The sequence below is a fragment of the Lepidochelys kempii genome, chromosome 18 (assembly GCF_965140265.1).
Source record: "Lepidochelys kempii isolate rLepKem1 chromosome 18, rLepKem1.hap2, whole genome shotgun sequence".
Taxonomy (NCBI): domain Eukaryota; kingdom Metazoa; phylum Chordata; order Testudines; family Cheloniidae; genus Lepidochelys; species Lepidochelys kempii.
The window spans coordinates 9724099-9750101 of record NC_133273.1 but is presented as its reverse complement, the minus strand read 5'-3'; the positions used below and the strand labels follow the sequence as shown (position 1 = coordinate 9750101).

Here is a 26003-nt window from a genome sequence, read left to right as displayed (position 1 = left end):
GGTATTCTATACTAGAAGTTGGAGTGAAGATAATTCTTCTATTTCAGTGGTTTTCAACCTGTAGTCCACACATCCCCTGGGGTCTGAAGACTATGTCTAGGGGGTCTACCAAAGGTTGGCATTACTGTAGAACAGTGGTTTTCAACCTGTGGTCTGCAGACTGTTTAAGATTTTCAAAGGGGTCTGCACCTCCACTTGAAATTTTTTAGGGGCCTGCAAATGAAAAAAGGTTAAACTGCTGCTCTGTTACCATTCTACACCGAGAAATAGGGAAGCTGCAGTAGTTCTGGTGATGCACTGTTCTTAAACAGGCTCAGTGAAGACAGAAGGAACTTACTAAAAGATGGCACAGGAAACTAGCTTAGTCACTACACTTCATCCTTTGGCTTCAGTGGTAATTTAGTCAGTATCTGCCCTCAAAGGAATAGTCTAGATTGTTCTCTTAACTTTTGAATTAAGACAAAACCCAACCTTCTAGGGATCCTAGGAAATATGAATTAGCACCTTCTCCTTTGGAGACTAGTTGCATTTAAATAGTTGCTCTCTATATAACTGTCATTTGTAATGCAAAGTGAGCAGTTCAAAAGCAATTTTCTGTAGGGGGAAGGATTATGGGGCGGTGAAGTATATTTGCTGAGTTCCAGTCTGAACAATAAACACAGAGTGGAAAGGGTTTTACTTCTTACGTGAAACTTGAGCATCCCTGAACGAGGAGAAAATGTACAGAACCTGAGAACAGGCTCAAAGAGGCTGCACAGGCAGGGATCCAAAATTTCTACTTAATTTTATATATAAACCATTTGCATCATCTTTGATAAATAGCAAGTCTGTGGGTTGATCAACTTTGTCCTGCTGCAACTGAGGGAGAGTACCCATGGGCTTCAGTGGACTATTCTTGAAATAGAACAAACTGTCTCTAATGTCCTATAGCAGGTCTTTCAGTTAGTTGCCATTTTCTTCGTCGTCGTCATCCTCCTCCTCCATCTCTGAGGTTTCTTCTGTCTCCTTCACCAACTGCTGGAAGTCTCCTGTCTCAGAATGCCACATGCACTTGATGGTCACTTTAAATTCTGCCATCTCATAGCCAAAGAGTTTCTGAAAGGGAGACAGGAACTTGTCACTCATACTGCTAGCCTCCTTGTGGCAAGGCTAGCTCTCACATTAACTAACACCTTTAAACTGCATTATGACAAAACAGGGGATGTAAGCAAGAATCAAAGGGTGCATTTTAATATAAGGATAAGTTGTTCAACTTGAGCTAGACCAAAAGCATGAAGCTATTTTAATGCAGACTTTTCCCTTCAAGCTCAATTAGATGGATCCCTTCCTCAGTCCATGCCACTCGGAGGCAGTTATGATTTTACTGCTGGTTTCAAAATGCACAGTATAAAACTAGAATGCAAAGGTAGGATTCAAATCTCAACATGCAAGCCATTTAATTCTTTTAGCAATACCTGATCTATCATCCAGGTCATTTCTCTGTGTGTTCTTATAATTAAGCAATACCTGTCTCAGCACAGGGTATTTCTCAAGTTATCAGCTGGGCTCCTTCGTTTGCACCTTGGACTATTCTTCCAGCTGGTCATTAATCCCCAGTCAAGGGATTATTAATCCCCAGTCAAGCAGTCAAGCAGTCAAGCATAGCCAAAACAGCTCTTAAGGATGCATACAACCCTAATGAACAGCAGCTATTCATTATGGTTAATATCCAGAACTGGAGTAACTTGATTTGAGCACAAATGGTTTCACACACTGAATTAAATTTACTGGCCACACTGATCTGTAATTTCAGGAAAGATCCACAGGACTTGTTACTGGGTGGAAATAGTGGCTGCCCCTGAACTATAGCTAGCTAACTGTGCTGCTAATATGTTACTCACCAAGACACGAGCCTGTTCAGGGGTCAGAACATCCCCTTCCTTGCAGACTTCATAATCCGAAAGCAGTGTCACCACTCCTGCAGGCACAGGGAGGAAGAAGGGGATCCAGTCAGGGGGATGAATACCACATGAGGTTAGAGAAGAAATGGAGCAGCTGTGGTAATCAGAGCTCCCAGCCTGGTTCTCTATTGCTGGCAGCATAGAGTAATGAAGCTTCAATCCAGCAGCACAATAAATTGTTTTGATTTTTACATAGGCTGACCGTTCTTTGAGGAAATGTAATATAATGGAAGGCATGTATCAGTCGTTGAAATTGATATGCAGTGTAAACCCACTTCAGCAACTAATTTCTTACAGGTGTTTGCTTCATGCCTGTCCTCTCCCAAATGCTGAGTTCCCCTGGCTCCCCCATTTTTATGCAATTACTAATTCAGGCTGATTCCTTCCTCCCAATTCCTTTGACGGAAATAACAGGAGACTTCACATGACCGCCTGTGGCTTTGTCAAGGCATATAATGAAGTAAATAAATCACATCCTCCATGAAAAATCATTGTGATCTGCAGGTCAAGCCCAGTTGACTGATATGAAAAACCAAGGCATACAGGAGATGGGGCTTTCATCAGGTGCTTGGCTTATCCTGACCAGCTCTTAGAAACAAGAATTTTATGATATAGAACAAACAAACAATTCCAGTGTCAACCATAGGAGGAGAAAGGGGTTTTTAATATTAGATGTTCCCTGCTGAACATATGCTCTGACTTCTGCTTCCATCATCGAACACTCACCCTGCCCGGCCTTCCTGCATATATGCTGACCAAGATGCTACCAACATTTATTGAATAAAAGCCAGTAAATCTGGAATAATTTTAGTGGCGGAGAGGGAATGATGATCATATGCGCCAGGCAGCTCACATACCTTTCTTCAAAGCCGTTGGCAATCCCAGCTGCCGTAATTGAGGCTCCATGGAGTGGGGAAACTGCTCCAGGGGCCCCGTGTCCAGGCTCACTGTAAATGTTGCCTTGTTACCTGCACGGGCAAAGTCCACCTCTTTGAACTGAGAGAACCATCTGGAGGGGAGGAAACAAGAGTATTACTTATTAAAGAAACCTCCAGCTGTGGAATAAACCTCATTTGGGATGGGTCAGCCTTGGAATTCATCTATCCTATCCCAAGAGGGGCGGACATTGTGAAATCAGCATCTATGGGTTTGGTACTACCCATCACTACAGTATCCAAACACCTTCCATGTAAAACAGATCAGCAGTAATAAAGTCCAGAGTATTTTTTTTTTTTTTTTGCAGGGGGTATGTGTCTTGGGGAGGGTGGGAGAGATGGAGGAAAAGAGAGTGACTGAATGTGAATGTTCTGTTGATGGTGGAAAAGCTTTAGAAGGCAGCAGGGTTGCAGTTTTTCCTGCTTTCTCATTAAAGAAATACATCCTTTTCAAGCTAGGTTTACAATTACCTCTCCCCCGCCGAGCAAAATTCCTCTAGTTCGCCTGGGTCCACATGACGGATGACAGGCCAACTTACCAAGAGATGTTCTACTACTTCCACACTCACTCTCTCCTGCACAGGCCAGCGAGACCAGAACGTGATTTGTACTTGTGTACAGTGTCCATGTGTGTAGGTAACTCTTGGGGACTCTGGAAAGCTTTGTAGCTGCTCGACCATACACTAACTTTACAGGTAAGTGCAAGTTATGTTAGAGCAAGAGATTCAGGAAAGGAAAAGTCCAGTCAGATGTGTTTGTGGGGTGGTGGTCAGAGATTGCTCACCGTGTGGCGTTAGATTTTACTGTTATGGAGATTACCCAGTTTAAATGGACAAGCGTAGTTCAACATCTCCAAGAAAGCAGCCACGTGAGTCAGAGCGTAGCACCTCCCATTCCCTTTTCAATCACGGCATAACCTGTTATACCTTCCCCCTGCCTTTTCCACTGTGAGCCTTTCCCATCGCAGCTCCAAAGGGAGGCATGCATAAAAGCACTTTAAGCTGAACATTGTCATGGGATCAGCATCAAGGAAAGCGAGAGAATTGCTTCCAGTAGCGGCTTCTGTTTCAGTGAGGGAGAAGAGGCTCAGTCTGAACTTTAGTTCTTTCTCAATCGAGATGCAACACTGGTGGCAAGGGTGCCATTAGCCCGAAGCCCCTTTGTTACCCCCCCAGATACTTACTCGTTCACTTCTTCTTTGGTGCGATTGGTGAACAGGAGACCAACTTCACCTCTTAGGTGTTTGCTGACCTGAAAAATAAGCAGCATGTGGAATTCAGCAGCGCACTTATCTTGGACTGTGCTAAAGCCCCCTAATACCACGGAATTTACTCAGGAAGCCCAGATAATTCAGAGGACCCAACCCTTAGATTTGCAGATATTGATTCATCAGCCCCAACGTGTCTTGCAGCCCTTTGGTGCTGTGAGGAAGACTAAATTAAGGACAGGATGTAGATGGCAAATCTATTTCAGGAGACTTTTCCTCCTAGCGTGAAACCTGTTCTGTGGCTGATGGAAGCACTGGCTTGGCAGGACATTCCAGATGTAAATTCTGGAGAAAGGAGATTAGATTGTGGGAGGAGGGAAAGAGTATGAATCAGTGGGGCCTAAGAAAGAATTTAGCTCAAGATTCTCAGATGTTTGATCAAGAAAAAGCAGAGAAATCCCATTTGAAAAGTCACTATGATCTAGTCATAGAATTACTGAAGAAAAATTAGTTAAACAGAGAATTTTTGGACTCCTGTGAGGGCTCTTAGCATTGGAGTTTAGTTTTTCAAACTGTATTTCAAAAAGAATTCCATAGGGCTGAGGCTCCAAATTATTTTTAAAGCTTGGATGGATGAATTCAGACTATTCAGACACTAGCTGCCGTCCTACTTCAGTGAGAGGCAAAAAAGATGTGAAGACACATCTACTGGTGGAGGACCTTCAAGCTCTCCCAATAATTCTGCCTCCACTGAAAGAAGATTAAGCAGTCATAGAATTACTGAAGAAAAATTAGTTAAACAGAGATTCGGCTAAATCACACCTGGAGTTACCGCTAGCGAGAGATGTCAAGAGTAACAAGAAGGGTTTCTTCAGGTATGTTGGCAACAACAAGAAAGCCAAGGCAAGTGTGGGCCCCTTACTGAATGAGGGAGGCAACCTAGTGACAGAGGATGTGGAAAAAGCTAATGTACTCAATGCTTTTTTTGCCTCTGTCTTCACAAACAAGGTTAGCTCCCAGACTACTGCACTGGGCAGCACAGCATGGGGAGGAGGTGGCCAGCACTCTGTGAAGAAAGAAGTGGTTCGGGACTATTTAGAAAAGCTGGGCATGCACAAGTCCATGGGGCTGGATGCGCTGCATCTGAGAGTGCTAAAGGAATTGGCGGATGTGATTGCAGAGCCATTGGCCATTATCTTTGAAAACTCATGGCGATCGGGGGAAGTCCCAGAAGACTGGAAAAAGGCTAATGTAGTGCCAATCTTTAAAAAAGGGAAGAAGGAGGATCCTGGGAACTACAGGCCAGTCAGCCTCACCTCAGTCCCCAGAAAAATCATGGAGCATGTCCTCAAGGAATCAATTCTGAAGCACTTAGAGGAGAGGAAAGTGATCAGGAACAGTCAGCATGGATTCACCAAGGGAAAGTCATGCCTGACTAATCTAATTGCCTTCTATGATGAGATAACTGGTTCTGTGGATGAAGGGAAAGCAGTGGACGTGTTATTCCTTGACTTTAGCAAAGCTTTTGACACGGTCTCCCACAGTATTCTTGTCAGCAAGTTAAAGAAGTATGGGCTGGATGGATGCACTACAAGGTAGGTAGAAAGTTGGCTAGATTGTCAGGCTCAACGGGTAGTGATCAATGGCTCCATGTCTAGTTGGCAGTCTGAATCTAGCGGAATGCCCCAAGGGTCAGTCCTGGGGCCGGTTTTGTTCAATATCTTCATTAATGATCTGGAGGATGGTGTGGATTGCACCCTCAGCAAGTTTGCGGATGACACTAAACTGGGAGGAGTGGTAGATTCACTGGAGGGTAGGGATAGGATACAGAGGGACCTAGACAAATTGGATGATTGGGCCAAAAGAAATCTGATGAGGTTCAACAAGGACAAGTGCAGAGTCCTGCACTTAGGACGGAAGAATCCAATGCACCGCTACAGACTAGGGACCGAATGGCTAGGCAGCAGTTCTGCAGAGAAGGACCTAGGAGTTATAGTGGACGAGAAGCTGGGTATGAGTCAGCAGTGTGCCCTTGTTGCCAAGAAGGCCAATGGCATTTTGGGATGTATAAGTAGGGGCATAGCGAGCAGATCGAGGGACGTGATCGTCCCCCTCTATTCGACATTGGTGAGGCCTCATCTGGAGTACTGTGTCCAGTTTTGGGCCCCACACTACAAGAAGGATGTGGAGAAATTGGAGAGAGTCCAGCGGAGGGCAACAAAAATGATTAGGGGTCTGGAACACATGACTTATGAGGAGAGGCTGAGGGAATTGGGATTGTTTAGTTTACGGAAGAGAAGAATGAGGGGGGATTTGATAGCTGCTTTTAATTACCTGAAAGGTGGATCCAAAGAGGATGGATTAGACTATTCTCAGTGATAGCAGATGACAGGACAAGAAGTAATGGTCTCAAGTTGCAGTGGGGGAGATTTAGGTTGGATATTAGGAAAAACTTTTTCACTAGGAGGGTGGTGAAACACTGGAATGCGTTACCTAGGGAGGTGGTGGAATCCCCTTCCTTAGAAGTTTTTAAGGTCAGGCTTGACAAAGCCCTGACTGGGATGATTTAGTTGGGGATTGGTCCTGCTCTGGGCAGGGGGTTAGACTAGAGGGTCCCTTCCAACTCTGATATTCTATGATTCTATGAATTTTTGGACTCCTGTGAGGGCTCTTAGCATTGGAGTTTAGTTTTTCAAACTGTAGCAAGAATGCCATAGGGCTGAGGCTCCAAATTATTTGTAAAGCTTGGATGGATGAATTCAGACTATTCAGACACTGGCTGCAGTCCTACTTCAGTGAGAGACTAAAAAGATGTGAAGACACATCTACTGGTGGAGGTCCTTCGAGCTCTCCCAACAATTCTGCCTCCACTGAAAGAAGATTAAGCAGTATTGGCTGAGAGATGCCACTTGTACCTGCAACCCAGATCTTCAGGATTGAGTTGCTATAGTACTAACAAGGAGTGTCCTCAATTAGGTATCTTGTGAGCAAGGCACCATTTTACCCCTCACCCCCAAACATACTGGAAGGAGGAGAGGTAAATGCGGCAACATCCTCATGCACCCTTCCTTTGATGAACTGATAAAAAGGACAAATTTCTTACTATAGTGGAAGAACCTATGGTGAACAAAGCTACACTGACGTGAAGCTAACCATCACCAGAGTTAAAAGGCTGCTCACACTGGCAACGGGACTGTTGTCAAAGGCAACTTGCCTAAAGATCTACATATCAGTGAAGGACTGGCATTTATCATCATTGTGGTAGTGCTCAGGCATGGACCAGGACCTCTTCGTGCTAGGCGCTGTACAAACACAGAGCAGAAAGATGGTCCCTGCCCCCAAAGAGCTGACAATCTAAGTATCTGAACCCCATTTACTGCCGATGGAAGAGTATTGATCCATTCTGGCTCTCCAAAGCAATTCTTTATTTTCTCTTGAGATTTACAGAAAATAAGGCTCACTTCCAAAACATGCAAAAGCTATGGAAATCAGAACATACCTGGTGTAAGTTCTCCTTGTACTCATCAGCTGGCCCCCGTCCCAATGCCACCATCATAACTTTGTTTTTCCCAAAGAAAATCCTATTGGAAAAAAAGGAAAAGAATCCATCATGATGGGCTCAATACATCTGCAGAGTTTGAATCAGGGATGAAGACGGGTCCTCAATCTGGGAGTCGCAGCCTCTCCCTTTTTAAGGGCCGGGGAAGGGGATCCTGAAACTTCTCTCTTGTAACCTAAGAATTAGGAAAGGTACTGTTTCTGCCCCAAACAGGAGAGGGAAGGCAAGTGATAGTAATTGCATCACTTTAGCTCTACGTGCCAGTGCCTGAAAGATGCAGCTGCCATCAAACGCTGACGTTTTTGAAATCCTAGGGTTAACCCCAGCACTGCAGCCAAGAGCCCCAAGCTACTTCCTGAAAACTATCATCTTGAGGGGCGGAAGAGAAGAAAATTCATAGAGCTCTTTTAGCAGCTTACCTCCCCCTCCCACAGAAGTAAGTACAGTAATCTGTCTAAGATATGTATACACCTATAACACAATATTCATGATCACTAGCCATGAGGGGAAGCAATCTCGGAGACTACTGCTCACCTGCTGTGCTTCCAGGCACTTCTGATATCCTTCAGCTTGTTGTTTCTCATATTGACAACAGAGAAGATGAAGAGGTGTTTGTAGGTGTCCACACATTTCCGCAACTATAGGAGAACATGATATTGAGCAGTTATAGCAAACATCGGAGAAATCCCCATTGCATACCAATGCATTTCTGCAACAGCTTAAACACAGAAGATGGGGTGGGAGGATTGTTCAAAAATTCTATTCATGGCAACATCTCTAGTTCTCCAGCAATATCGGGCACTCCATGGAACTAACAACTATGATTTTGATGCGAGATTCTCCATTTGAACTAATCAACTGTAAAACTCAATTTTTTTTACATTAAAATAAAACTGTGTATTATAAAACAAACACAGGATTTGTTAAACTCTCTCTCTCTCTCTAACGCTTAGCCAGTCGGCCATAGAGATCGTTCACCATTTGGTCCGTTCCTGCGCAACCGCAAAGGCTTGACGGTCTGAGAGTCCAACATCAGAACAGACTTGATGAACCCATGTAATAGGGGGTCTACCTCTGGGCTGCCTCCACCCCCCAGTTGGTGGAATTTTATCCCGGATGTTACAAACCACCCGGAGAATGTAGTTCGCTGGAATGTCTTGTGGCATCCTTGCGACATGGCCAAGAAGCGTAAGGAGCTGCCTGCGGACAATGGCCCCAGTAGTCTGTAGACCCAAACGACCATAAACATCTGCATAACAGATGAAGTCATTCCACTTTATGCCCAATATACGATGTTGACATTTTGTGTGGAAAGCCTCCAGCTTTGTCCAGTCTGCGCGGCATAGTGTCCAGGTTGCACAGCCGTACAACAGTATGGGAAGGATACAGCTCAAATAAATCCTCAGCTTGGTTGTCGTACTATGATGATGTTGATTCCATATCCGTTGTAAATGGCCCATGGCAGATGCTGCGATGCCAATCTGATAGAGAACCTCTGCGTGAGAATTGGAGGAGCTGGTAAGTATAGAATCCAGATCGTAAAAGCTGGAAACTGATTTGACAGTTTCATTGTTCAAGGAGGCTGGAGTCGCAGGTGGACCTGGTCCTAGATTTTGCAGTTTTGTGTTTGACCATGAAACATGGAGACCATCTTAGCTAACTCGTCCTCCATCTGCTGGAGTGCCTCATGAAACCTGTTGAGGCTCTGTATTAAAAGAACAACGTCATCAGCGTAGTCAAGATCTCTGAGTGAGAGATCGCCGATTTCAATGCCTATGGACCTGATGGAATGCTGCATTATGAAATCCATTGCCCGACAAAAGAGTGCAGGGGCCAGAACGCAACCCTGCCTAACACCAGATACTGATTTAAAAGGTACTGACATCCGGTTCCCCAGACGAACATGGGCAGGGGTTTCATTATGAAACTCTCCAATTAAGTCCAGCAGAGTGGTAGGGACACCTATGCCCTTTAAGGCCTTCCATAACGCGACATGGTCTACTGAATCAAATGCAGCCTTAAGATCAACATATGCTACGTGCAGGTGCTTCCTGAACTCGCGGTGTATCTCTGACAATAAGCAAACAGCCAAAATGGTGTCTCATGTGGACCTGTTCCTTGTAAAGCCTGACTGTTGGGGACGACGCTTCCGATGTAGCAAAGGCGTGCCAGCAAAACACGTACAAACACCTTCCCTGGAATGGAGAGCAAGGTGATCAGCCTGTAGCTTTTACATTCACTGCGTGGTCCCTTGCCCTTATAGAGTGAGATCACAGTACCGTCCTTGCAGGCATTTGGCAGGGTTTCAGTTCTCCACACCAGACGAAAGATAGCCAGAAGTGATTTTGCTACAGGATCAATAGCACATTTTAGCAGCTCTGAGGGGATGCCATCAGCACCGGTTGTGCGTCCATTTTTCAGTTTAGAGACGGCACACTTCACTTCACCCAATATTGGAACATCAGTACAAATGTCTGGATCTGGAACCGCAGTGACTGCCAGATCATCCAGCTCTGAACAAGAGGCAGCTGGAGGATGGTTCAGGACACTGTGATAACGTTCCATCCAGCATGAGAGAATGTCATCATCCGATTTACATGGATGGCCTTGGCTGTCATTCAGGATGCTGTTTGTAGTTACTACCTCGACCGCTAAACTGCATTACACAATTCAGCCATTAAGCCCACTGTCCTGCCCCTGGTAGAAGCCAATACCTGAAAAGATCAAGAAGCCTCAGTAATGTAGTTGGTTAACTGTATGACCCAGTACACAGACAGCATGATGAATTCTTTTATGACCCTTGTGGCACACAGCTTAAATCCTGAGGTAGTTTTACTGTATGCATTGTAACTTTTTTTTGTAAGAATCTTAACAGATTAATAATGAATTCATCTGACACCAGTTTCTCAAACTGCTTCTTTTCTATATTTCTGGGGTCTAGTCAAATTGCCTGTGTGCCACAGTTTCCCCACATCTAGAAAGCATGTAGTGCGACTTACTCTGTGTAAAGTACAGTAAGATCCTAACAGAAGGAGATTCTACAGAAGGGAAAGAACATATCTATGTTTTTCTCTGATACAGAATGGAAAACTAAATGCAGCACCTTACGACGTATGTTCTTACTTACCTCTTCTATTAAGCCCTGTTTGACTTCTAAACCTTTCTTCGTGGTTTTTGTTAGGGAAACTGAAAGGAAGAAGAAGAGCTTCAGCATCATTGATAACTTGGGCACTGCTTATGGAAAGTACAATTAAAAAGCACAGAAATGTGGCTGCCAAATACACTCTGGACATCAGCTTTAATGAACTCAAAGACTTTTGACTCACTCCTAGAAGACCAGGTGCAACCTTCTAGCACTGATGCTTTGCTGGGAGTCCCTGCATGGTTGTAGGATCAGAGTTTCCTTTACTGATTAAAACCATGAGCTACAAACCATCATTGAAATAAAACATTTCAGGGTTTCATATTGCACTGACATACAACAGCACACCGCCAGATATTTGCATCATCCCTGGTAGGAGACAAGGAACTCATGAATAGAAAGGAAACATCTTTACTGAGGCTGCCGAATGGGTTCTATAATTCCCAAACCAACTAACGCAACCTATTCTGCCTAATGTCAGCACACAATTTCCCCCACCCCCAGCCTTAGTGGTACGTAGACCTCAGTAACAATGCGGAGTCCGGTGGCCCCTTAAAGGCTAAAGGATTTATTTGGGCATAAGCTTTTGTGGGTAAAAAACCCACCTCTTCAGATGCATGGAGTGAAATATATATATATATATACACACACACAGACTGGCACATGAAGAGAAGGGAGTTACCTTACAAGTGGAGAACTAGTGTTGACAAGGCCAATTCAGTCAGGGTGGATGTGGTCCACTCCCAATAATGATGATGAGGTGTCAATACCGAGAGAGGGAAAATTCCTTTTGTAGTGAAGGTAACTCCCTTCTCTTTATGTGCCAGTATATACATTTATGCCTGTATCTATAACTTTCACTCCATGCATCTGAATAAGTGAGTTTTTTTACCCACGAAAGCTTATGCCCAAATAAATCTGTTAGTCCTCAAGGTGCCACCGGACTCCTTGTTGTTTTTTGTGGATACAGACTAATATGGTTACCCCTCTGATACTCAAGCCTCAGTAGCCAGATTAACAACATTACCCAAACGAGACACAGTAGTCTGAATCCGTTGTTGTGGTGGGGGGTGTGTGTGTGTATGTATATATATATATATATAAATAAATAAGATATTCTCACAGCAAACTGACTGACCAAGTATTCTACGATAGGTTTAATCACAAAGTAAAAGCAGCCTGAGTGGTTAATAATTAAATCACAGTGTTTTTACATCACGCGCTGCCCAGAGCCGCAGGACACACCGTCCAGAGCCCCTGGGGGCTCCCACGCCGCAGCCGGGTACCGGGGCGTTGCGGCAGCCAGGTACCCGCTGAGGGCGGGGCAGGCCCCGCCGGGGGCTCCACCTCAGCGGGGCAGGGAAGCTGCTACCGAAAGGCGAGCGGCCCCGCCCGACCCCGGAGCCTCCCGCCGGCACAGGGGCCAGGGGCCCGGCGCCGGGCGGGCAGCGAGCCGGGCAGCGCAGGGGGGCCCCGGCAGTCAGCCCGGGCGGCGGCGGCGGGGGGGAGGGGTCACTCACTCTTCTTGTCCCGCTTGGACTTAGGCATGGCTCGCACGTTGCTGCCCCGGCTGAGCGCTCCAAGGACCCCGTGCGCCGCGAGGGCTGCCGGGATAGGAAGCCCCTGGAGGTGCCCGAGGAGGTGCCTGACTAGAGCTGCCCTCGCTGGGGTACTCCCTTCCGCCACAGCCGGCCCAGCGCGCCCCTTTCCCCGCGGAGGCTTCCCCCTACGCCGCCATTAGTGCCAACACCAAGAGCAGACCCTGCCCGGGTGCGGGTGTTTTTCCTCATTAAGGCGCCAAACACGGCAGCCCCTGGGGGCGAGGCCCCGCCTGGCGGGGCCGCTCGGTGGAGCCGGCGCGCTGCCTGTCGGGATAGGGCTCGGGCTCGGGCTCGGACTCGGAGCAGCTTCCGGGCTCGGACCATGACGGCCGGTGCCTGCCCGTGGCTGCTGCTCCTGGCCCCGCTGGCGGCCGCGGTCTACGAGGATCAAGTGGGCAAGTTCGACTGGTGGGTGCTGGGGCCACATCCGGGTATTTAATTCCCCCCCCTCGTGTCCCCTGGGCTGGGCACCCCCCCTCTCCCCGCCGTCCCTTGGGGTGGGGGGGCTGGGCACCTCCCCTCTCCCCGCCGTTCTCTCGGGGTGGGGGGGGGGGGCTGGGCACCTCCCCTCTCCCCGCCGTTCTCTCGGGGTGGGGGGGGGGCTGGGCACCTCCCCTCTCCCCGCCGTTCTCTCGGGGTGGGGGGGGGGGCTGGGCACCTCCCCTCTCCCCGCCGTTCTCTCGGGGTGGGGGGGGGGGCTGGGCACCTCCCCTCTCCCCGCCGTTCTCTCGGGGTGGTGGGGGGGGGGGGCTGGGCACCTCCCCTCTCCCCGCCGTTCTCTCGGGGTGGGGGGGGGGGGCTGGGCACCTCCCCTCTCCCCGCCGTTCTCTCGGGGTGGGGGGGGGGGCTGGGCACCTCCCCTCTCCCCGCCGTTCTCTCGGGGTGGGGGGGGGGGCTGGGCACCTCCCCTCTCCCCGCCGTTCTCTCGGGGTGGGGGGGGGGGGCTGGGCACCTCCCCTCTCCCCGCCGTTCTCTCGGGGTGGGGGGGGGGGCTGGGCACCTCCCCTCTCCCCGCCGTTCTCTCGGGGTGGGGGGGGGGGGGCTGGGCACCTCCCCTCTCCCCGCCGTTCTCTCGGGGTGGGGGGGGGGGGCTGGGCACCTCCCCTCTCCCCGCCGTTCTCTCGGGGTGGGGGGGGGGGGCTGGGCACCTCCCCTCTCCCCGCCGTTCTCTCGGGGTGGGGGGGGGGCTGTGTCCAGGTATCTCCCGCCCATCCTTGGGGTGAGCCGGGGAAGAAGCGAATCCTGAGCGTCGCCCCATCGGAGCCCGAGTCCGACCCCGCTGCCAGACTGGGTGTGAAGCGGGCAGAACGGCTGCAGCTGAGCTGAGCTTTGCGAGGTGAGCAGGAGCCTGCTGGCAGCTGAGCTCTGCCCTGGCCCCGAGCTGGCTTGCCTGTCACCGTCACGGGTGCTGGTATCTCTGGGGGAAAACGTGTCCCCCAATCTTGCCATGGCCGCGTGAGAGCCCCAGCTTCAGAAACATCTGTAGGGAACAGGCCCGCACTGGCCATCGGAAAGGTGCATTAGCTGATCAGGTATTTGTCCTGCTGTCTAGGATTTAGAGCCCTTTGCCTCACGAAGCTGCTCCCTATCTCCCTTTTCTCAAAGGGATAGCTGAGGATGTCGATTTCTGCTTCCCATCTCACTGGGGAGGAAGAAAATGACCTTTGCACAGCAGTGGCTTTCAACCTAAAGACATAGGAATTGCCATATTGGCTCACACCCAAGGTCCATCTAGTTCAAAGTCTTGTCTCTGACAGTGGCTAGTTTTGTAGGAATGAGTAAGAACCGTGCAGCAGGCAGACATGAACCTTGAGGCTTAACATCCCTTCCAGAATGATACAAAACTACTCAAGATACTTAAATCCCAAGCAGACTGTGGAGAGCTACAAAAGGATCTCTGAAAACTGGGTGACCGGGCAACAAAATAGCAGATGAAATTCAATGTTGATAAATGCAAAGTAATGCACCTTGGAAAGCATAATCCCAACTATACATATAAAATGATGGGGTCTAAATTAGCTGTTACCACTCAAGAAAGAGATCTTGGAGTCATTGTGGATAGTTTTCTGAAAACAACCACTCAGTGTGCAGCGGCAGTCAAAAAAAAGCTAACAATGTTGGGAATCATTAAGAAAGGAGTAGATAATAAGACCAAAAATATCATATTGCCTCTGTATAAATCCATGGTACATCTTGAATACTGCGTGCAGATGTGGTCGCCCCATCTCAAAAAAGATATATTGGAATTGAAAAAGGTTCAGAAAAGGGCAACAAAAATGATTAGGGGTATGGAACGGCTGCCGTATGAGGAGAGATTAATAAGACTGGAACTTTTCAACTTGGAAAAGAGACAGCTATGGGGGGATATGATATAAAATTATGACAGGTGTGGAGAAAATAAATAAGGAAGTGTTATTTACTCCTCACAACACAAGAACTAGAGGTCACCAAATGAAATTAATAGGCAGAAGGTTTAAAACAAACAAAAGGAAGTATTTTTTCACACAACACACAGTCAACCTGTGGAACTCCTTGCCAGAGGATGTTGTGAAGGCCAAGACTATAACAGGGTTAAAAAAAGAACTAGATAAGTTCATGGAGGATAGGTCCATCAATGGCTATTAGCCAGGATAGACAGGGATGGTGTCCTTAGCCTCTGTTTGCCAGCAGCTCAGAATGGGCAACAGGGGATTGATCACTTGATGATTACCTGTTTCGTTCATTCCCTCTGGGGCACCTGGCATTGACTACTGTCGGAAGATAGGATACTGGACTAGATGGACCTTTGGTCTGACCCAGTATGGCCTTTCTTCTGTGCTTAATGTTTGTTTTTATTAATTATGACTGCTCTGGATATTCTTGATATCCATATTAATACCCAGTGCTGTTTTGGATACTGTAAAGATGGGTTCTTGCAGGTTGTCAGAGACTGACATTTATTTCCAGTCTCTTTCAAAGTGCTCATTTCACATCCATGGTGTCCTAACACACAATCTTTAACATAATAGGAAAAACATTCTCCAGCAAAGTTATCCAATTCTGATGTGACCTACTGAGTAAAGCAATGGATGGGGATTCAGGAGAGCTGGGTTCTAATTCTGGCTCTGTCACTGGCCTGCTGAGTGACCTTGTGTAAATTATGTAATCTATCACGTGCCTCAGTTTCCCCATCTGTAAAGTGGGGGCTAAGAATGCTTATGTCCTTCGGGCTTTGAGGTCTACTGATGCAAAGTGCTGTGTAAGAGCTAGGTATTATTAATAAACTTTTATTACATGTCTCTTCTCAGTTGCATGTTTGTTGGGTCAGATGGTAGAAATCCATTGATGCTACCCAAGATGCAGAGAGCTCAGGGAAGAATTTAATATGGCCCCAAAAGAGCTGTGAAGACCAGAGACTTCCTCTTTGCAAGGGGCCATCTTAATAGAAGCAGCACATGGCAGCTCTTTTCATGGATAAGAATACATTGTTTGCTTTGGTAGTATTTAGTGAAGATGCAAGAATGAGAGTGGTTATACTGCAGTGCAATAGAGTCTTAGACACTTTGTTTTCTTTGTGTGAATTTCCTAGAAGCAGATTTGACACTGAGCTCCAAAATATCACAAAATTCCTTTCTTGCTCATTCAGACTCAATTTCTCTTTTCATTTACAGTGATTTCCCCCCACCCCCGCAAGAAGGATTATAGTAGTGTTGTGGTTTTCCTCTGTCAGTCCTTAATAGTTGCAGCCAGTGCCACCATATAGTTTGTGTTCTGGCCACCTGTGTTAATTTTAATCATCCTTTCCCTATTTTTCAGTAGGTTAAGTGGAAAGTGTTCTTTTTTCACACCTTCTTTTATTTTTCTGTTCCTTAGGAGGCAGCAGTATGTGGGAAAACTTAAGTTTTCTTCCTTGGAAGCTTCACAGGGCTCCAAGAAGCTTATTGTGGCTACTGAGAAGAATGTGATGGCTGCTTTGAATTCCAGGAGCGGAGACATCTGTGAGTGAACTGTTGTTTTATGACTCGGGATTTGCTATTTGTGTGGGAACCAAAATTAAGCCCTGGCATACATTAAAAGTTACTCCTGCTCGCACCAAAGCTAACTTTTGGCACGTAGTCCATTTTAAGGGTTGTGGGATGGTTAACTAGACATGATTTTCCCTGGAGACGGGGAATTTTTAAAAATATACTTATCCATTTTATTTAATTTTTTTTTCAGGCTTAGTGGCTTCATTTCCGACTTTCAAGTATCAACTTGTTAGGTGCTGGCATGACTAGTCTGTGTACTAGCTTACATCTAGAGCTGTTCTTGACCAGTACAGTGGGACCAAGAACTGAATGGGGCATGAAGACTGAATTCCTGTCTCATCCCAGAGGTGGTCCTTTTGGATAAGAGTTGAGGCACATTGGAAGGGCCGTTTTGAGGAAACTTGCATTGGCAATATCTATACTGTACTTGGCCTGTGGTTAGATAGAGGATGTCAGTCTGTGACAATGCCAGTTGATACCTTTCTTCAGCATGAAATACCCCAGGGGGGAAAAAATCTCATTCCCACTTGACTCCTTGTTCCTTTCAGTGTGGCGTCACGTGGACAAGGGGACCCCCGAAGGAGCAGTAGATGCCATGCTGATCCACGGACAGGGTAAGCAAAGCATTTAGCCTTCCCTGTGTGATGAGTGTTCATTCCCATTACGGGCCTCCAGCCAAGCGTGGACAGAGGGCTAAATTTGCTAGAGCTAATAGTCATGGTGAGCCTGTAGTGGATACAGGTGCAGTGTTAAAGATTGTGTGGTTTACTCCTTGGCCTGTCCTCTTTTAGACACTTGAGGATAATTTCCTGCTTATCTGCTCTGTTTAATTTACCACTTGGTGCTATCAGGATCACGGCTACACACAATACTTTTGTGACTGTGCATGACATTAGAAATCCTGGACTCCTAGTGCTAAGAGTATAAGTGAACCTGAAATCCTCTGCACATTATACAAATAAAATGACCTTCCTGACTATGGAACAGACCGGGTGTCTTCTGTGCAGTGGTTGATATCTAATGTTCTATTCATACCAGTGGAAGAGCAAGTAACCTGGAGGATGAGCAGGGAATTGAATAAAGAAGCCAATATAAAAATATTTGATTTGTTGTTCTCTCCTCCCGGCCAGATGCCATCACTCTGTCTAATGGTGGGCGAATTTTGCGTTCCTGGGAGACAAATATTGGAGGGCTGAACTGGGAGACATCATTGGACACTGGCAGGTGGGAAATCTTCAGTGGACTGTCATTCTATACCCTTTGGAGAGGGGAATTTGCCTTCCTTGTGTGTAGTTGTGTTTTAGGGACAATGTCAATTAGCTATGAGAGTCATAAAGTAACCGTTGTGGGAATATTGTCCAGGTGCTGAATTTTTCAGTCATTTATCAGAAGCAGGACTAATGCTATATCCTGTGGTAACCACGCAAAATTCTCACCTGTTTGGAGTGAATAGGGGGTTACATGGTGTATCTGGGCTGATAAATTTTCATGACTATTTTGCAATGCTGAAGTGGGGGTGGAGGGGATTGTACATCGTCTACATTTATTGAAGGAGGAAGATTGAAATCCTTTAATTATACATAAGCTTCCCCTGTCCGTGTGCAACATTCTGGACCTGGAGTGGCCACTTTGGCCTGATGGGATGGTTGGTCTTCAGTCCCATCCTTGCCCTCTCTGCAATGCCAACTATTATGGTGGTTTGGTCGCACAATATTAACTATATCTAGGTAAGAGTAGCTATTTTTAAGAAAAATGTGGGTGTTGTGCCCGCTACCAGGGTGGAGGAGAGCAGGGCTGTCGTCTATAATTCTAGTGTTGCTATGACTCCACAAGCTGGGTAAAGTCTCTAAGTATGATCGTCTCACCCTCTGTCTCTGACCTGTGCTTAGTTTCCAGATGGCTAGTTTGGTGGGGTTCCAGGACACAGTGAAATATTTGGCTGTCCTGAAGAAGGCTGCCCTTTCTCTTCATTACCTCTCCAACGGCCACCAGAAATGGGTGGAGCATTTACCAGAAAGGTACAGATCCAAAACAAGGATAGATCACTGACTCACAAACTTGTCTTAAGGGGGAGAGGACCCCATTGTTCCCTTTTGCTTCTGAAAATGTTCTGCTTAGTATCACATGGGGGGATTGCATCCATTCCCTGCACATATGAGAATATAGACTCCTCGGGAGCGGGGACCTTGCACTGTACAGTATGAAGAGAAAATATGAGCACTATTTGGGTAATTGCGGGGAGGGAGGGAAGAGGGTCTTCCTGTGCATAAAGACAGGAGCACATCCATTTCTATTTACTGATTTTAGTGCAGGCAATTTACAGACAACTGACAGCATTGTGATTTATGCACTGTATGGTACTAACATGGACTTGCGATAAAGTGACCATATGGTATCTTGAGGCTCGTCTGCACTTCAAAGTCAATTCAGATTAAGATAGGGTGTGAATTTAAAGAGCAGTAGCTATTCCTGAGTGAGTCCATGTGTAGACAAACTTTTAGATTAGTGGGACAAAATAGATCAGGAGATGACATCTCTTATGGAGAAAAAGCAGTCTAAGAATAAACTAAGCATATTACCCCGAACAAACCAGTTTGTGCCAGTAGCAACTTCCAGTCAGAAAACAGGGGCCCACCCCGGTGGGGGAGTCCCCTTGTAATATACAAGAATGTTCTTAAAGGGGCTGATGTGATTGACTTCTGAAGGAAGATTAAAATTACTAAATATTTACAACTAGGCTAAGCAGTGATCGCTAAATGAGACCTGACCATGTTCCAGGGACTGAGGCCAGTGGGAGAGGGAGGATGAAACTAGGTTACCTGAAGGAAGGAGGTGGAGTTGATAGGGGAAACACTTTCTAATGGTGAATCTGTTTAGCTTGTGAAATAGCCTCCCAAGGGAAGTGGAGGAAGTCCTGTTGCCCGAGACACCTACTATCCTACACTGGCCTGAGAAGGCTAAGGGAAGGATGGACAAAGTGACCCAATAAGTCGTCATCATCAATACTGTCTCTGGGTTTTCAATGTGTTTAACTGCAGGAGGTGATGGCTGAAGGGGAGGAGTCCCTAAAACGTTTATTTGTGTTGATGGGCAAAAATTCTCCTGTTGGCCAATGCACCTAGTTTAGCTGGTCTTTCCTTGTGAGACCTGTGATGACATCGAATAGGCTCCTAGAGCAGGGGACTTTACAGGTAGCTCTGGGCAACTGTTGGAGAAGGTGATTCATTGCTGCTTCTCCTCTTTCAGTGAGAGTACCCAGTACCAGCTGGTGTATTCATATGGAACCGGGGTGGTACGTGCACTTGGAGTTGCTCCTCGAAGCCATTTGAACATTGTAACCTTCAGCGTAGAAGATGGCGAAATTACAAAACAGGTAGAACTGATACATTGATGCATGATGTCAGCTCGTCACCAGGTTGGCTCTAGTGTGGATCCAATTTAACGAAAGCTCCCATCTGGGTCAATTGAATGTGATGTCTAGGGAAGTTAATTGCATTGCTGGCACATAGGTCAAAATGTCATCCTGTCTCCATGGGATGTCTCATGGGCCTGGAAGGAGACTTCACAACTGCATCTCCCAGACACAGGGCTTGCAGAACATAGTAAAGTTGAGATCAACCTGGGTAATCTCAAGATGGATGGCAGTTTACCCAGGGTTACAAAATCCTGGCTTTATGGGGATCCCATAGAGAAGATCCACTGTTTATTGATAAATGGGATTCTCCTGCTTTTCACACAGGCCTTTGTTAGTGTGACTAAGTTTAGAAGTGAAATGTAACATTAAGCCTTTGATATCACACACTGGCTGGCAAGAAACAGGCCCCTTGCAAATGGACACAATCAAGGCTCTTTCTGGAATTTCTTTGTGGGGTTTTCCAACTGCTGCCTCTCTCCCTTTATTGCCCTGCAGCTAAGAGTGTCAGCCCCCTGGATGAAGAGCCTAAGTGGTGCCTGTTGTGTGGTGGGCGAAGCAGTGCTGGTGTGTGCGGACTCTGACACACACTCGCTCTATGCTTTATCCCTGGAGACTGAGCAAGAGATGAAGCAGATCTCACTGCAGGTGAGCAATCCTGACATAGCGTTGCATGTAAGTGGACATGAGATTTGCTGAACCAGTCCCAGGGGAGGGGTATTGGGGTCACTAGTTAAGTGCTGTGCGTGGGGGAAGCATAATCCACATCAGACTAATTTGGAGGAGGGAAGGGGAGATCACATTGCTTCCATGTAATGGTTGCTTTATGGGGTGATGATTTCAGCTCTTTAAATCTTGTTTTTTGTTGTATCGTGGGAAGTATTCCATCCTGCATGGATTGCTGGCAGCCTAATAGTCACCCCAGACCTCTGCACTATGGCTTCACGTTCAATCAGATACGGACTAACCCTTCATAAAGGTTGTATTGTTAGTGAGGAAGGGGATGTGTTTGATCGAATTGTGTAATAAGTTTCCATCTTGCCATGTTTGCTTGTTCCTCTTCTCAGGCCCTTGACCTAGAATTTGCTGACAGTTTCCAGCCCAGGATTTTGCCCACTCAGCCCAATCCTGCCAGTGCTTCACGGGCTCAGTTCTTCCTGCAGCTGGCTCCAAGTCACTTCACACTGCTGCAGTACAGAAACGGGCTGCTAAGCCTCGTCCGGGACTTCCAGCAGGTAAACGAAACGAACACAGCTGCAGATCCCTGAAAAGAAGAGATGAACTACAGCAGAAATTCAGTGGATTGACGTCGGCTGGCTCCATCCACCAGTAAAACCAGAACCTTCATAAAGCATGCACTAAGCATTACGAACAAGCTGCTGAAGGTCAAGTTTCAATCGTACTTTCTATAGCATTGGTTGAACCTATGTACGGTAGCAGTTAAACTATTTGACATCAGTTCAGGAGGATCCAGTTTCTGACAATTGTCACCAAGGTGTGAGTTTACTAATATGGGGTCTGTGCTGAGTAAAGAGGTGGTTTGCTGCTAGAAAGCACCTAAGTGGCCAGTGGTTCTCGTACATTTAATACTGCTGGTGGTAGTTCTAGTGGACCAGAAGTACATGAAATGACCATTCCAGATTCAGTGCAGTATTGTCTACAAGAGACTGGCTAACTGGGGATGGGCTCAGTGATCTTAATAGGTTTCTATTAAGTAGAGATGGAAAAGACAACCTTTTCCCCATTAGGTTCTTTTCTTCCTTTCTTTGACTTTGGTGGTAGCTTTCCATCTCTTGTGCGTCTGAGTTTCATCTTTCATATTTAATGGTATGACTGTTATGGGTGGGAACCCTGTTAGTCCTCAACTCCGAAGACTCAGGCCGAGCATTCGAGTGTGAAAATCACGACTGCAGGTGAGACGCCTCCGTGGCAGTGCCTAGAATTTTGACAGGCTTCTGACTGGTCAATGATAAAATGCTAAAGGTTACTGGTTCCCAGCATGAACCTTTTCTTCAGTGGTTGTACCAGAGGTTGCTTCACTGCCTTGTAGCGAAACTTACTAGAGTCCTTCGATCTGTCAGATTTGCTTGGTATGCTGAAAATGAATTGACCTGTTCGAAATCGGCTGAAGAAAGGGCTACTGTTCTAAACCAAATGAGAATTCAGTCCTCTGCACAAATGTGTTCTGATTTCCCCTCTGTTTTTCAGGCAGCTTTGGTGAACTTTGCAACAACTGGGGAGAAGACTGTGGCTGCTGTCCTGACCTGCAGGAATGAAGTGGTTAGTTAGCTGCACAATGGAAATTTCAGATTTGCTTCTAGTTCTAAAAATTTGTGGGGCTTTTTTAGTTAGTTTTGTATTGCTTTTTTACTGTTATAAAGGTTTTGAGGGGCCACCGAAGAGCAGTGTTTTACCACTGTCAGACTGAATGTACCACCTTGACTTAAACACCTTAGGGCACAAGAGGCCCAGGCTGGTAATTCTGATTCAGTCTCCATTGAAGTCAATAGTAAAACTTCTGTTGACTTCAGTGGGGCCAAGGTTTCATCTGTTGTGACTATCAACATGCAAGCTTCTGGAGAACTGCTGAGTGCCGAGCAAACTCAGAATGGAGCATGGTGCAATGAATATACAGAGCGAGATGACTCTTAAGGATTGTCTACACTATGCGACAAAGCACATTAGAGGTAGAGTGCTCCAACGTGCTACACTCTAGCTACCCTGTGTAGACCCTGCTGGCATGATCTAAACAGTACGTAAGTTTGGGTTAACGTAGTCACTATGTTAATGCGAACTAAGTACTTTTTAGTTTGTACCAGCAGGGTCTACGTGGGCAGTTGGAACACAGCACATTAGAGTGCTCTGCAAATCACATCCCTCTAATGCGCTTTACCACGCTGTGTAGACAAGCCCTTAGCAAAATAAATACCTTAGTGTTGGGAAGGAAAGTCTGCTGACTAGCTGATATGGTGATGGGTGACTAGACACTATCATTTTAAAAAACAAATTCCTACCTTTTGCACTGTTTTAATAACCAAATGCCCTCACCCATTTTTCACTAAAACCAGAGATTATTAAAAATGGAAGAATTAAAACAAAATCCATTTTCTTTTTATAACCGATGCTATTTATTCTTCATTTTTCAATCTGAGGGGAATGGAAGATCCTAGTCAGTTACAACTCTGTTTAGTCAATTTCCCGTTCACTTTCATTTTCAGGGTCTCCTGTGTTGAGCACTAGGGGAAGAGAGAAAGTGGGGGGGAAAAAACACTCCTCAGACTCTGCTGACAGCCTTAGGGTAGCTGGATATTCCTGCCAAAAGCATGAATTAAACAATATTGGTTATTGGCTTCAGAGCTAATACCCTGCTGTAATGAATGTGGTCATTTCAGCCTCTCTGAGCTAGTGAACAGGCTGCCTGTCTGCAGATACAGGTAACCAGCACGACTTCAGGTCTCATTTGGAAGGTTATCGTCACAACCCAAAGGGCTAGAAACATTAAGAAAACTTCTATTCTGAAGAAACTGATAGTGCTCCATAATACAGCTTTCCTCCATGTATTCACCATCTCCTCCATCCCTACCCCCCATCCCTTTAGCATGGTGCAAAATTTGTGTTGCAAATGCTGCAGGGGAATTTTTAAAAAATCCTTTGGGATAGAGAGGGAAAAAAATTATGACATATTTTAAATGGTCTTAGGTTTTGTGTAAGGTATTTTCACACAACCTACATTTTGGGCCCCGTTTGTCTTGACAGTTTCCATATACAGTAGAACTTCAGAGTTACAAACACTAGACTTATGAACTGACCAATTAGCTACACACCTCATTTGGAACCAGAAGTATGCAATCAGGCAGCAGCAGAAACAAACAAACAAAAAAGCAAATACAGTACAGTATTACGTTAAATGTAAATTACTAAAACAAAGAGAAATTTTTAAAAATTGAGAAGGTAAGGAAACTGTGAGCTTGTTTCATTTAAATTAAGATGGTTAAAAGCAGCATTTTTCTTTTGCATAGTAAAGTTTTTCCAAGTTATATTAAGTCAATGTTCAGCAGTAAACTTTAGAAAGAACAACCATAACTTTTTGTCCAGAGTTACGTACAACCTCCATTCCCCAGGTGTTTGTAACTCTTAGGTTCTACTGTAACAGTGACCTAAAGTCTTGTGAGAGGAGGTACCCAGTTAACCGCTTCATTTTTCAATACCACTTATCATTTGCCCAAGTTTGCAGCTGCTGAGCAGGGAGGCAGAACTTGTTCCTGTTAGACACTTAATGTTCTTATGTTTTCCATGCCTTTGTCATGCTCACCAGTTCTCTTTCTGTTCCTATGTTCTTTGCAGAAATCTAGAACTCCTGATCAGGCAGACAGCACTTTTGGACATTCCCATAGACAGGTATGGAAAGGAGCTTGTTGTCAGGAATTGTAGGCAGTCTTTGCAATTAACAGGCTGTTCCTGTCTCTTGGGTTTGGAAGGCTGAATGGTGGAGGGGGACAGACTGTTACTCTGGAGAGTCATATTTTTGCATCAGCTCCATGAAACTTTATCCAAAAGCATCTTAAAACTATTCATTTCCTGAAACTGTATGGAACTAGATGAACATGCTACCCTCTCACAGCATTAAATGAAAGATCTCTTGCTTTGTAGTCACCCATTTCCCCACCTCAAAATGGAAAATGCTTTTTGAACATCAAAGTTTATTTCAGAAACAGTGCCTCTGTGTAGTTAGGAGAGAGCGCTGCCTGGTATTTGAAGCAGGGCATTGGGAGCCAGGACTCCTGATTTCTATTCCCAGATCTACCACTGACTTGCTGTGTGATCTTGTAAAAGCTGTGTAGTCTCTTTGTGCCTCAGTTTATCCTGCAGTTTAATGTGTGCTATACCATCTACCCTGCAGGGGTGCTGACCCTCAAATAATTGTTTGTAAAGTGCTTTGAGATCTTCAGAAGAAAGGCATCATAGACCCCTGCTGTGTTCTGTCCAAATGGGCTCAGAATTACAGTAGTTACTCCTCAGGAAAATAAATGGAAGCACGTGCAGATGCAAATGTCACCTAGAATTTGTTTTCTGTCCCAAACTGGTGTGCTGTTTGTGTGCTGTTAAGCAGCTGCTGTGTTGTGCTCCAGAAATGCCTGCATTTCAGTGGTGGGTGAATTGATCCTTGTAAAGAGTTTATTGTATACAGCACTTTGGAATCATTTGTGATAAAAAGCGCAGTTTAAGTAGATTACATGTGTTTAAGTCAGCTTGTCTTTTATAATGCTCTAGGAATACTTAGCCTGCTCCAACAACACCTACAATATTAATCTGTATTTGGTTGAAACTGGGCAAAGACTGCTGGATACCACGATTACCTTCAGCTTAGAGCAGAGTGGCACCAGGCCTGAGCAGGTATGTTAGGAGCCTCTCTCCTGTTGTTGAACGTGGTCAGAGATGTGTGCATGGAGTTTCTCTTTACATCAGACTTGTCTGTATTTTGAGGCTTATCAAACTTTTTGCTGCAGCCAAACAGACAAATCCCTGATTTAAGGTAGTATGATCCATTGGGTAGGATACTAGTTTGGGAGTCAAGGAGATCTGGCCCCTACGTGCCTCTACCACAAACTGTTGTTTGACCGTGGCCAAGTCATTTCACCTTTCTGCATCTGTTTCCCCAGCTGTAAAAGGGGGTTAGTGAAATTTACCCACCTTTGTAAAACACAAGATCTATAGCTGAAAAGTGCTGCATATTATGACCGCCTTTCCTGACTGGCAGAGCCGGTCAGAGCTCCTTGGGTGATCAGAAGGGATTGCTGGTAGTGAGAAGTGACTGCAAGACCACCAATGTACCCAGGATGTTTTTGATCCAGATATGGTGGCATTGCTTATCCCTGGGTTTATAGAGCCTGGTTGTAAGGGCGGGGCAATGGTGGATTGGACGGGACCTCATATATCAGGGGAGGGTTGACACCATAGAATAATATTGCCAAGCACAAAATAGCTGCTGCAATTGCCAGTGTGGTCTTGGCACTGCTGATGTCTAATGCGGTGCTTTAAAATACTTGAAGTATGAGAGTTGCTGTATGAAACCAGACTCTAGTTTGCCTTTAGATTTGTGAGAAGTGTACCCGAAGGTAGCGCCTCATCTATTTGTTGCTTTAGAATAGTGGTGCTCAACCTATTTACCATTGTGGGCCACCTAGGCAGCTCTCTATGTG

General features: G+C 45.9%; 2 protein-coding genes across 3 annotated transcripts in view; one reads left to right on the top strand and one right to left on the bottom strand.

Moving 5' to 3' along the window:
- Positions 1-590: 590 nt before the first annotated feature.
- On the bottom strand, positions 591-14010 carry MRTO4 (MRT4 homolog, ribosome maturation factor). 2 transcript variants are annotated; one of them, XM_073317059.1, is made up of 8 exons: positions 13775-14010; positions 10769-10827; positions 8176-8279; positions 7582-7663; positions 4059-4126; positions 2798-2949; positions 1881-1957; positions 591-1095 (listed from the first exon to the last, which is right to left on the bottom strand). In XM_073317059.1, the coding sequence occupies exons 1-8, from the start codon at positions 13890-13892 to the stop codon at positions 943-945; spliced, it is 813 nt and encodes a 270-aa protein (XP_073173160.1). In that variant the 5' UTR covers positions 13893-14010; the 3' UTR covers positions 591-942. The 2 variants fall into 2 exon arrangements, with proteins under 2 accessions (XP_073173160.1, XP_073173161.1); XM_073317060.1 differs by lacking the exon at positions 13775-14010 and adding an exon at positions 12304-12408 and having other exon boundaries at positions 594-1095.
- The window catches only part of EMC1 (ER membrane protein complex subunit 1), a 26899-nt gene continuing 13479 nt past the window's right edge, over positions 12584-26003 (top strand). Inside the window, exons 1-11 of the mRNA XM_073317058.1 lie at positions 12584-12792; positions 16237-16361; positions 16940-17005; positions 17522-17615; positions 18281-18409; positions 19638-19764; positions 20302-20451; positions 20871-21038; positions 22012-22083; positions 24148-24201; positions 25075-25197. Coding sequence (XP_073173159.1) covers positions 12707-12792; positions 16237-16361; positions 16940-17005; positions 17522-17615; positions 18281-18409; positions 19638-19764; positions 20302-20451; positions 20871-21038; positions 22012-22083; positions 24148-24201; positions 25075-25197 — 1194 coding nt within the window. The 5' untranslated portion in view covers positions 12584-12706. The remainder of the gene's footprint in view (positions 12793-16236; positions 16362-16939; positions 17006-17521; positions 17616-18280; positions 18410-19637; positions 19765-20301; positions 20452-20870; positions 21039-22011; positions 22084-24147; positions 24202-25074; positions 25198-26003) is intronic.

Excerpts from the sequence above, each read along its gene's own strand:
- MRTO4 (XM_073317059.1), bottom strand. The coding sequence starts at position 13,892 with ATGGCCAGTGCGGGCCTGTTCCCTACAGATGTTTCTGAAGCTGGGGCT. Across the intron at positions 10,828-13,774 it reads AGCACCCGTGACGGTGACAG|TTTCCCTAACAAAAACCACG; the intron begins GCAAGCCAGCTC and ends TCTTCCTTTCAG. Across the intron at positions 1,958-2,797 it reads GCCAACGGCTTTGAAGAAAG|GAGTGGTGACACTGCTTTCG; the intron begins GTATGTGAGCTG and ends CTGTGCCTGCAG.